General features: G+C 39.9%; 1 protein-coding gene across 3 annotated transcripts in view; it reads right to left on the bottom strand.

The window, feature by feature from the left end:
• Window positions 1–3539: 3539 nt before the first annotated feature.
• LOC145342167 (heat shock factor protein 1-like) overlaps window positions 3540–12633 on the bottom strand; it is a 64352-nt gene continuing 55258 nt past the window's right edge. For 2 of the 3 annotated variants that reach the window (XM_080187461.1, XM_080187462.1), the window contains one exon: window positions 3540–12485. In XM_080187461.1, coding sequence (XP_080043587.1) covers window positions 12295–12485 — 191 coding nt within the window. In that variant the 3' untranslated portion in view covers window positions 3540–12294. The remainder of the gene's footprint in view (window positions 12486–12633) is intronic. The other variant, XM_080187463.1, reaches the window with a different exon arrangement.

The raw sequence follows: 12633 nt of genomic DNA, 5'->3' as shown, positions 1-12633 counted from the left end.
TTGTTTGTGTCAATTCTGACAGCAGCAGCAGGTGTTGCATCTGTAACTATTAACAGGAGTTGTACTATGTGTCATGTTGTTATTGGAGGAGAGGCCTGTGCCATGGGGGAGAAAGGATTAAGAGTCCTGGGACAAACGTGTTGTGTTGCAAAGCTTCAAACAGACAGAAAGGTTTCTCTGCTTAGTCAAATTGAGGAGCTCTTTGTGTACTAGTCAGGCCCTTGATGTAAAGAGACATTGATATGCTGTGCAAATCTCTTGCTATGTCCACTAACTGGGTTATTTAGTCACCCATCCAGAATCAGAAGGAATGAGGACTTCCTTCCTGATGCATTCACAACACTACTAACAAAAAAGAGAGCCCTGCGAGTTGAATTTCTCAGCAATTTACAAATTGTTCTTGCCATACACAACTGAAAAACCACCTCCCTTTAATAGTACAAGCTTACTTTAAATGTATCCATTAGATTTACTACCTGAACAAGCAGTTTATCAGCACCGCAAATACATGGGCAGCTTGCCCATAGAATATAAATGAAATCCCACCATCAAAATGGTTTGGGCCTCCAGCTGATGACATTGGATTGCAATCCTGATTATTCATGTTCAGTGCCAGCTCTCTCCTCAAGCAATACAAAACTAATCCCACTGCTTCGGTCTGTTCAACAGATGGAACCATAAAAATTACTCTGTAAACACGAAGAGCCGGATTTTGGACCTTTAAAATAGACCCACATGTAAAGATCCCATCCCTCCTCCCCTCTTTACAGAAGGTCCAATTTTTGTCATTAGGGCAAGCTGCAATTCACACAGGAGGGCCAATTGAACTTAGTGTTGACTTCAAACGGACCCCATTTTAGTTGCTGCAATCATCTTAACCAGCTGTATAGGAGTCAGAAATTTAGAGAGCAGGCATAAATGCTCTTGAAATGCCTATAAAGTCTATTTAAGTGTCAAGATCTGATTTGTTTTTTAAACCTCTGCTCTTTAAACAAAGTCTTAAACTGTCTGAGTTTAAAAATAACCTTTTCCTCGGCTATTTTGATTGACAGACCATCTAGTCTTGCAATTTTAATTAGAGTTCTTTGTTGTTTTCAGAGGGACTATTAATGTGCCAATAAGTCCTTGGCTGGGTTTCAAAAGTTATTAAAGGATTCATTGTGCAAGATGTAGGATCAGAATAAAAAATTGTTTTTGTTAGACATTAACTACTTGGGGAGATTTAAAAGTTTGAATGGGTTTCAAGTGTGCATGAGCAAGAGATGTATTAGATTGTTGGAAGTTTATCTTCCTCGTATCAAAATAGCCCCAGAGGTTGGCCCACAGTGGATATTGGGTGAGTGGATATGGACGTGGCGTGAATCTATAAATGGACATAGGGAGTGAGTAGGGGGCATGAGATGGCATGGAGGAGACTTTGGGTAGACCTATCCCTTAGACACAAGCAGATTTCCCTGCTCTTTTCCAATAGGCCTGTAAATGTTTCATGTTCATGCATTAAGAATTATTCCCATTGAGAGCTGCAGTCAACTTAAGGGGAGAAAAATTGAAACAAACTGTTTTTGAATATGATTTACTATCCCTTTTATTTCCACAGTAAGAAGTCTCACAATACCAGGTTGAAGTCCAACAGGTTTATTTGGAATCACGAGCTTTCATGGGTTCAATTCCAGCCTCGGGTCACTTACTGTGTGGAGATTGCATGTCCTCACTGTGCCTGCATGGGTTTCCTCCAGGTGCTCTGGTTTCCTCCCACAATCCAAAGATGTGCAGGTTAGATTGATTGGCTATGCTAAATTCTCCCTTCATGTCAGGGAGACAAGCAGGGTAACTATGCAGTGTTATGGGGATAGGATGGGTTTTTTGTCAGTGCAGGCTGAATGGGCTGAATGGCTTCCTTATGCACTGTAGGGATTCTGATTTTAACTAAAGAGCTCTGGGGATTGCTGCCCTCAACACCATTGTGAAACAGTGGGGGTCCAAGTCTTCTTTTCTTACTGTATCTCTGCCATTTGATCCCCCACCCACTACTCAGTATAACCTCCCCTCCATCAATTCCACACAGAATTAGCAACATCCCTGTCCTCAATTTTGATACCTGGGTCACACTGAGTACGAAACATTAAAATGGGATTATACAGGAAGAAATTTGGAAGGAAGCAGTGCCAAATGCTCTCTAGTGATGCCACACCTGCCTGGACTCAACTTCTGTGGCCACTTTTGCTGAAATACAAGTGAAGTTTATTTATTATTAGTCATAAGTAAGGCTTACATTAACACTGCAATGAAATTACTGTGAAATTCCCCTAGTTGTCACACTTGGCACCTGTTTGGGTCAATGCACCGAGTCAGCACGTTTCAAACTGTGGGAGGAAACTGGAGTACCCTGAGGAAGCCCACGCAATCACAGGGAGAATGTACAACCTGCACACAGACAGTGACCCAAACCTGGAATCAAATCCAGGTCCTTGGCACTGAGGCAGCAATGCTAACCACTGTGCCACCCCACATATAATGGAAGTCCTGGGTAGTGCTGGCTAGAGGATAACAGGAGCAAAATTATCGATAAATTCTACATTATTTGAGAAATTCAAAATGAGACTTGGTGTGTGTTTCAGGACAGTGCTCAAGTTGTCACTCTTGATCTTAAAAGAAGAATATTCCACCAAGAATACAGTGAGGTCAGTGAGCCAGTTAGTAAGAACAGCAGTTCATTCACAGACTCTGCCTATCCCCACAACAAAACTTAAATAGAAGTGATTCGGGAGGATAGGTTCACATGGCACAGTTGTCAAGTACATCATTTCACAATCCAGAATTCAAAGGAATGGAACAGAAGAATTTCACATGAAATCAAAAACAAGTTGGAAATATGTCGATCTGTCAGCATCTGTACAAAACACCTCATGCCTCGCCACAACTCTTTCAAACTATATTTTCTCTGATGCTGATAGGTTGACTGTGTATTTTCAGCATTTTCTGCTTTTATTTCAAATTCCACCAATTTCAGTTTCTTCCTTCTCACGTGATTTAGGATTTGTGCCTCAACATTGATTTATTTTCCTATTGCTTATCTTCATGTAAAATTTGTCAGTCTCCATTTAGAAGTTTGATTAATTGAACATTTTTCATACTTTTCTTCTAAACAGGGTGGTTCTCTCTTGTAAAAAAAATTGTGTTCATTATGTAAGAGTAGGATCTCCCAATTGTATATTACATTTCAAATCCGATATCAAGGTGATAATGGCAGCTATTTTCTGAACTGACATTCTGCACTTTTCCACTGGCAGACCAGCAACTCTCAATTTAAGTCTCGTCAGGAAAGGATGATTTCCACTTTAATTCTAGTTATAAAGGACAACTTTCACAAGGTGCTATGCTTGATCTTAGAAAACAGGGAGCTTTAGTTTGCATCTCTACTTCTGGAGACTACTCAAAGCGTACAACAGCAGAAACAGAATGTAATTCCACACCCTAGCATCATCATTTTTGGTTGGTTTAAAAATAGGATTTTATACACAGAAACCCACACAGTCCACTAGCATTTTGCATTACATTTATTAATACACAGCCACCGTAAGAAATATACTTTATCAAACATTTGATAACATGGATTTAAATCTGTCCAGTACACATATTAGTTTATTAGTGTAGTGCACATAAACAGCATTAAGTGTGCAAAATTGATACATTAAACATTTCTTCAGACTTGTCTGTACAAAACCACATACCTTTTAAAAAAAGGTTCAGAAGAAAAATCCTATTTACATCTAGAATAAGAAGCAGAAGGTAAAGTAGTTCCTATGCACAAGTGAAAAGGCCTTTCAAGATACTGTATAATACTGTTCGAGCAAAAAGGGACACCTTCGGATGCTGATTGAAGCTTCAGTTTAATACTTCATTGTTAAACTAACACAGAAGGTATGACTCTGTGCTACTTTGCCTGCTGGTGACTACAAGACACAATCTCCATTTCAGAGTAGCCTTTTGCTGCCCAATTCCCAACCTTCAACTATCACAATATCAAGATTACAGAGATATCAAGGGAAAGGACATTTCATTTGCAAGAAAATATTTATTTAGTAACCATTAACCAAGGTATGGTTGATAAAGCACAAACGGTTCATGTTGCTATTAATATTTTGATATCAATGGCAGTTTTTTTTCAAAACAGTAACATTTTCTTGTGCATAGGAGGCAATTACAACAACTTACTGCACCCTCTCAGCCAGCAAATAGGCACACAAAAACCCTTAGCCCATCTCAAGCCAAGTTCAGGTCATCATAATAAAGGGCAACCTTAACCCAGTCTCCAAATACTTGTTGGGAAGCTATAACTTTTATTTTTCCTAATGTATTACATTCAACAGACTTGGACAATCATGGGTGTGTTCCCTAACATGTACTCTAGCTGAGAGCCTGGGGGTGTTGGTGGGTGGAGCAGAGCTGGGCAATGCTCAGTGTCAGAAGCCTACATTAAAATAAACCTTCCTCTTAAGTTGGCTTTGAAATTAAAACAATGAACACAACAGAACTAATGAGATAACATCATTACTTGCATTTTTCAGAGTGTAACTGGACATCAATAGAGATGCACTTGTAAAAGGCATTACTTTTGAAGCCATGTGACATGCAGCACTTGATGCTGAAATAACTACAATGGAATACTCTCTAATATTGGGCATTCATTCTAACCAACCAGATGGAATCAATAGGACGTGCGTTCAAAACAGAAACTTGGAAACCATGGAGCAGAAAGCAGCATACTTTTAACACCGTCAACATCTTATTTTAAATGTAAATTACAGAATAAAACATAATCACAAATACAGCTTATACAAAACAAACCTTTTCTTTCGTAAAGATAGTTTCAGATTGGCAGGTTCAGGCCAACATAATCTGGATTTGCATTAAGTGAACACGGTGGATAGCTGTTGGTTTAAGTTAGTGACTTTCCTTTCATCTTCTTGCTCCCCTTAACCAGTAGCCATGAAATCAAGTAAAGCTATCTAAAATACTGACAAGGGTATTTTTAAAATTTTTTTTAACCTTTATTTGCAGTATTGGTAAATTATTCCAACACTGACCTATGCAAGGAGTGTTTATTAAGTAGTGCACAGTCAATTTTATCTACCAAATAACTGGTTTAAGAATCCACTATATGACTTTTGATTGAGGGAAGACAGGTGAAGGAAAACTCAGTTACAACCCTTTGAACCTCCAGGGCCTAAATTAGACTAAGGCAGCCCTTTTGTGTCAATCGATCATGATCCAGACATTTTAAAAGTTGAGGATTACACTTCCAAGTCCAATTTTCAGGGAATGAATGATTAGTTTAACTTCCAGGCCAATCCAGGAAGGGTTTACTTTAACCCCTATATGGCAAACTCTAATGTCTGTGTGTAGTGCTCTTGCTTGGTGAATTTGTAGCCACATAATTCTTCCATCTTGGGGAGGGAGTAGGAGGAAACATCAGGTTACTACACAATAGGCCTCAAATTTTTCAATAGCGATGGAGTCGCCAATACATCCCCCAACATTTTGTGGAACTGTTTGAAATAGGAACCGCAGGCCATTTGGCCCCTTAAGCCTACTTCACCATTCAACTATTCATGGCTAACCTTCTACCTTAATGCCATTTTCCCACACTCTTCCTATATCTCTTGATGTCTTTGATGTATAAATATCTATTGATTTCTGTCTCAATCATAATAATTGAAGAGCCCTTCACAGCTCTCTGGGACATATATTTCCAAAGATCCACCATCCTCTGAGTGAAGAAATTCTTCCTGATCTCAACCCTAAATGGTCTACCCTTTATTCCAAGATGATGTCTCCTGTTTCTAAACACAACAGTCAGGGGAAAAATCCTTCCTGGATCTAATCTGTCAAGCTATATAAGAATTTTGTACCTTTCAAAGAGATCACCTCTCTTTCTTCTGAGCTCTAAAGCATAAATGCCCCGAGTCCTTAATCTCATAGATTCCTGGGATAATGGAATTATCCTATTTGGTGAACATTTGTTGCACTCTCAAATGGTAAGCATATCCTTCCTTAGGTAAGGTGACCAAAACTGTTCACAAATATTCTAGGTGATTTCTCCATTACACAAAGTGGAAGGTAAAATGATAAGCATTCTGGTGACTGATCTTTACTTGGAATGAGTATCTATAAATAAAATGGCAGATTTCAGACAAACCAAGTGGAGAATATTGATTTTTCAAGCAAAAAACTTCCTCATCGGAGGTTTATTTTCAGCATTAACAATGCCACAGGCCCAAAAGTAAGAAGGTGAATTCACAGATGATTTTTCACCATTTGTTGTCTTGAATAATTTGTTTCCACTTACGCACATCAACATGCACTGCTTCAGTGTTGCTTTTAGGCAGTTTTCATATCGGTTTTGTTAACAGTTTTCTGTTGACAATGCACAATAAAAAAGATCTTCAGCATTTGTTCATCAGACAGTCACACCACATGACCTGGCGATCATTTCACGATTGGATCATTCATGCTTGGCATGTCAGCTTTTTAAAAAAAATTGGTGTCAGAGATTTAACCTCTTCATCAGATTTGTCTTGGGCAGTTTAAGCGAAAGTGATTCTCTTTCTTAATGCAGAGTTGGTGCATTACCAAAGTTTCACAGGCATAAAGCAGAGTTGGCAGAACAACTACCCAAAAGATGTTGAGCTTGGTCTGCAGGTCAATCCCCCTCCTGTCCTAAAGCAGCTCATGAAGTTTGTCAAAAGATAAACTGGCTTTGGAAATTCTAGAAAATGTTTCTGTATTAATATGGACTTCTCTTAACAGATTGCTACCCACGTAGGTAAATCTATCCACAGCCAGAATCAAACAGCGCCAGCTGATGGAGTCTAAATCTTGCCTGAGGATGGTTGGAAGAATACCATTATCTTATTAAGGCTCCTAGTTATGTAAAATTGCAGACTAACTGTTGTTTGCAAATTATTATGGGAAATAAATTAGCCATATCAGCAAATAAACAAACTTTTAGTCCTCTAAGGTTGAAAAGCTGTTCATTAGTCCCAAATCTGATTTTAAAATCCTGTTTAGTTTACAAGAAGCATAACTGCATCCTAGCTTGACCCCATTTGGAACAGAGAAGACGGAATTTGCCCCATCTCGCTTCCATCAACAACATTTGACCATTTCAATTAATTTTATTTAGACACCTAAACATGGAGAGAGCTTTCCAGGGACCATCTCCACTGATGGTGTTATTGATAAAGGCATTTAAAAGCATAGAGGGTTACATTTTGCTCACCACCTGTGTTTGGAGCCAATCAGTTGGTACGATCAGTCCTTAATCATCCCTTTCTGAATCCACAGTGACTCTCTGGTAGGATATAATGTACATAGTACAGGGCAAAAACAAGATGCTTGAAGATCCAATTTTGACTCAAGTCTTCAGAATCCTTTAAATGGCTCATTAATTATTGAAAAGTTACTGTGTTAATGGATTATAAGCAGCACTTTGTAACTGACTCTTGTGGAAAAGGTAGTTGCCCATGGACGCTTTAACTTATGGAGCCTCATCATTTGTTTTAGGGAGGCTGGACTATAAACCTCAAGTAAAGCTAAAAGTTCATTTATTAGTCAGAAGTAAGGCTTACATTAACACTGCAATGAAATTGCTATGAAATTCCCCAAGCTCGATGGTGTTCATGTTTCTTCTCTCATTTGGGACATGGGTGTTGCTGGCTGGGGCAGCATTTATTGCCCATCCCTAGTTGCCCACTGAATGCCTTGCCAGGCCATTTCAGAGGGCAGTTGAGAGTCAACCACATTACTGTGGCTATGGAGTTACACATAAGCCAGACCGGGGAAGGACTGCAGATTTCCATCCCAAAGAACTTGTGGCATATGCTGAATAAAGGATATGTCATCTAGCTCAGTAGGAAACAACTATTGCCACACCAAGTCACCAGAACAGACAGTCAAGTATTTTGGTTCTCAAGTTAAGCTACGAATGATAAGGTTCAAGAATTTCCTACAAACTTTCCGCTCCTGATCATTATCCAGTGGCTCCTGCTAGAAACAGAGTACTGCAAACATGTCAAAGCTTATTCAAGAATGTTTTCAATTGTTCGAAAGAGGAGAAAATCAACAAATTTAAAAAAAGAGGAATTTTAAAAAGCTCCACAGTCAAATGTGATAAAAAGATCACAGACACTGAAAATGGCAGAGAAGCAAGAGTTGGCCATTTGGGGATTCAAGAAGGCAGCGCACCACCAACATGTTAAGGGCAACTAGGGATGGGCAATAAATGCTGACCTAGCCAGCAACATCCACATCCGTAATTTAATTATTTCAAGCATCTTAAGCCTGAACCATGCTATTTAATGAGATTAAGGCAGATCTGCAATCTAGTTCCACATTTCCACTAATTAATTAATAGCATTGATTAATAAAAATTTATCAATCTTTGATTTGAAATGAATAATCCAGCACCAATTGCCATTTAAGGAAGAGTTTCAAACTCATACATCTATTATCTGTAGAAGCATTTTCTAATTTGACTCCTGGAAGGTGTGGCTCTAGACTTTTCACTTTGTCCCATGTACTGTACTACACCACCAGGAAAAATAGTGTTTTTATCCATCCCATACCTTTAATAGCTTGAAACTTAGACAAAATCACTCCAGTCTTTCAACCTCCTGGAGTATAAGCCTAGTTTGTGTGATAGCCCCTCATAATTTTACTCTGGCATCCAGGTCTTATTCTGATAAGCATAAGTGCCACTTCATTCTAGGTAAATATATCATTCCCAATTAAAGCACCCAGAAATTTTCAGCGCTCTAAGTGTGGTCTAACCAGGGCTTTGTATAGCTGCAGCAGGACCCCTTATCCCCTTGTATGTAGGTCTCGAGATATAAAAGTTAGCATTCCATTAGCTCAACACCAACAGTATCTACCAATGACAGGATCCACTGTCTGGTCTACAGTGGCTCAAGAAGGCAGCTCACCACCATGTTTTCAAAGGCAATTAATGCTGGTTAACAAATTTAAAAAAAGACTTGGATTATTTTCTATACCTATTCACAGCATTTTGATGATCTATGTACCTTTACACCCAAAGTCTTTCTGGACCTCTGCTGCCTCTAGATTTTCATGAAGTGTGAGGTCTGAGCATTTAGTAAGACAGCAGGAATAGCAACTCATACAATGTGCTAACTTCAGATGTTGACTGTCCTGCTGGCTATTTGTCAGACTATACACGGTCTGATACTGATAGGTTTGCTGGATTTTTGTCTTATTTTATTCACAATTCCAAAGAATTCACCCTGTTTAAGGCAGATTGTGGCCCTCTAATAGAATCAAATAATGAGAGGCACCTTAATATGACAGAAGTAGTAAGAAATGAAGAAATAAAGACAGAAAGTAGTAAGAATTAACATTTTTCTGTTAAAAAAGCTGAATGAATGATCAGGAACAGAATTGCAGATAGCACAGGTGAGTATACAGTCCTATATTTACTCAGCATGTGCAAACTCACAGAGCCAAGTAATAGCCTCATCAGTGACTAGCTGGAGTTCTATGAGCCTGTATTCAAGTTTAGTCAGCAGAGGGGACACTCAACAAGGTGAGTTATTGTTGGATTGCACCAGTCAGATGTTGGGTGACTGCACAGAGGCCTTGGCCAGTCTGGAGATAACTGAAAATGATCCATGGTCACCCTGGGAGATGAAAATCAAATGGACAAGCAGTGGGGTTGTGGATCCTTACTCCTGTCATAAATACTCAGTTGAGAGATCACATGACACCAGGTTATAATCCAAAAGGTTTATTTGAAATCATAAGCTTTCGGAGCACTGTTCCTTTGTCAGGTGAACTTCACCTGATTTCAAATAAATCTGTTGGACTATAACCTGGTGTCGTGTGACCTCTCATCTTGTCCACCCGAGTCCAACACTGGCACCTCCACATCACAGGTACACAGCTGTTACCCCTTGAAATTTAACCGTATGAGGTGGCATGAAGGAAGGTGTACCGTTATTGAGTTGAAGAGGTCATTAGAATAAAGGTAGGCTTGGATTAAAGTAGTTTGCCTGTTTCAATTATGCTCCTGGTGTGTGGGTATGGGGAAGCAACGTTGTTTGACACTGGGAGCCAGGGTTGAAGAGTACCTGTGGGAATGCACATTGTTGACTTGGACATCAATACTTCTGGTGTGGGCAAATTGGTATCATACAGGTGCCCTGTATTCTGCAGTTGAATACATGATGGCAAGAGCAGAGATCCCCAGGGTCTTGGCCTGTGATCCTCACGAGGTACGGGCCAGTTTACTGAAGTGATTGTTGCGGGTTTTAATTTTCTTTTTGCAGGCTTGATGGAGGTGTCATCTGTATGCAAGGGTTCTGTCAAGAGTGGTACATAGATAAACAGGGTGGTGATCAATCTTCAATCTCTGGCCATAGAGTGATGGTCAGATCCTTTTTGCACTGGCATGATGAAGGTGGAACATGTTAGAGAATGTTTTACTGGTGCTCAGTTGTAGGCATCATGTCACGCCGTAATCAGCCAGCTTTGCAATATCATTTTTTAAACGCAGATTCCAGATTGGAGAAAATCAGCCTGTTATGCCACAGCAAGTGTCACCTGCCTAGATAAACCTCCGGGACTGGGTTGGAGCTAGCTTTTTAGTGTTGCAAAGAGCTAGGGCAAAGGTAGACACTTGCTGTAGCCCATTCATCTGTTTCCACCAGGTGCTAGTCATCATCTGAACTGAAGCGTCCCTGAACCATCTGACCTGGAGTAGCAGTTCAATGGCATCGTAACCATGGAAGAACGTTTGGTATTTTGACAAATTGGTCAAGTAAGACTACACCACATGTTGCAATGAAGTCAAGGACAATTGCCCCTTTTGAGATTCCTTTGAAAGCAATTAATGCAAGGGTCTGATCACATGTTCTTCCTTCTTGTTGAAAGCCTGCTTGGTGTGCACTCAGGGTGTTCTCCACTTCTGTGTTGATCCACTGTGGGATTAGATTCTCGAATATCTTGAAGCATAAAGACAGCAAGGATATTGGCCAGTGGTCCCTGCCAGGTTTTGGGAAGTTAGAATGCCAAGATTTTAATGCCAGCTTAATGTCAACAGTTGCTGTGCTGCTCCAAGGTGGCAGTGGACTCTCCAAAATGTCTGACTAGAGCAAATGAAGCCTAGGTTCTTTGTTGTCTTTTCCCATCAGGCCTAGTGAGTACAGTACAGGGATTCAATCAGATAGTCTGCCATGTCTGGGTCAGTGGAGAATTGGAGCAAAGAAGCTCACCCTATTCCAGGTGAGGTATAGACACAGAGGTATCGCTTGGAATGGTTCTGTTGGCTGCTTTGTAGATAGCTCTGCAGAAGTGAGTGTGGAGATATTTAAGGATGGTAATTATAACATCTTTTTCCAATTTCTTGCTATATTCATCTCAGTAGGCTTCTGTCAGGCTCTACAACTTCTTCTTTGAGATGGTGATGATTGGTGGTTCACGTCCAATGTGGATCATAAGTGGTCAGTGTTGGCTGTGTGTTGGGCAGAATTTGGCATGATGCAGGAAGTGGATTACTGTGTACTGAGCTGACCCTGCAGAAATCCAAATGATATTCACATTTCAATCTGGCAGAGACTAAAGTTCCAGGCTGCTTGGGATCACAGATGAGACAGCAAGGTCATACTGTGAGGTCCAGTTTGCAAGCTTCCTATGCTGATAGGCCACTGGAGTGCAAATTTTATAAAATCTATTTCATACTCACTATCTAATATATCTCACAACAACATACAGTAACTAATGCAAATCTGGCATCAACTCAAACAGCAGCTTTACTGGAAAGGACACCAAATTTAATAGCAAGTAACTTTCTATCTAACATAGTCTCTACTTACTTCCCAAACCCTCGCCTATTTTCCACTGAATCATTATTGTACTTCACTGCATTACTAAACTATGTGTGATATGTGCATTCAACCAGAGCTGCAGGTTACCAGATTAAAGTACTTTGGGGGAAGGAAAAGTTGTGTTTACAGAAATTGGCTGCTTCTTAGCCCGATGAAGTCCTGCCTATTTAGTTAAACACCGGTCTATTTGCTATTCATGTTAAGTTACATCAAGAAGGAAAGAAAATGCAAGGTCACTTTTAGGCTATTGGTTTGTAAATAATTCTGCTTACTCAAGGGCTGGAAAGCGTTACAATGCTAAACTCATTAAGCCCAAGCGAAAGAACACACTGCCTAGATGGTTGCTGCCCATTTCAATGGATTGCACCCATGATAGTGAATGGTTAGCTACCATCTAGCTGCAGATCAGCTTGGATCTTTGGCTCGAAGTGTCATTGTTAAAAATGGAGATGTCACTGGGAAAAAAGGTATCACTAGCCTCTTCTGCCAGTTCCAACAAGGTTGGTAGCATATCCGTCTCATCTGTCCCCTTCACATCCTCCTTTGAGAGAGGCAGATTGTTGCAATCTCTCCTTTCAATTTCATCTAAAAAGAGAAAGCAAAAGAATAATTTACAGAAACCAAATGATGTGTGGGTAATCAGGTATACACACATATTTATACCATCAAATCCTGAAAAACAAACAATGATGCCAGTGGGTCCAGGCATTTCCCGATGTTCTAACCCAAACCA

This window comes from Carcharhinus amblyrhynchos, chromosome 4, assembly GCF_965287045.1.
Source record: "Carcharhinus amblyrhynchos chromosome 4, sCarAmb.v2.hapA, whole genome shotgun sequence".
Taxonomy (NCBI): domain Eukaryota; kingdom Metazoa; phylum Chordata; class Chondrichthyes; order Carcharhiniformes; family Carcharhinidae; genus Carcharhinus; species Carcharhinus amblyrhynchos.
Note: the sequence above shows the minus strand (reverse complement) of the source record. Positions and strands in the feature narration are given on the sequence as shown.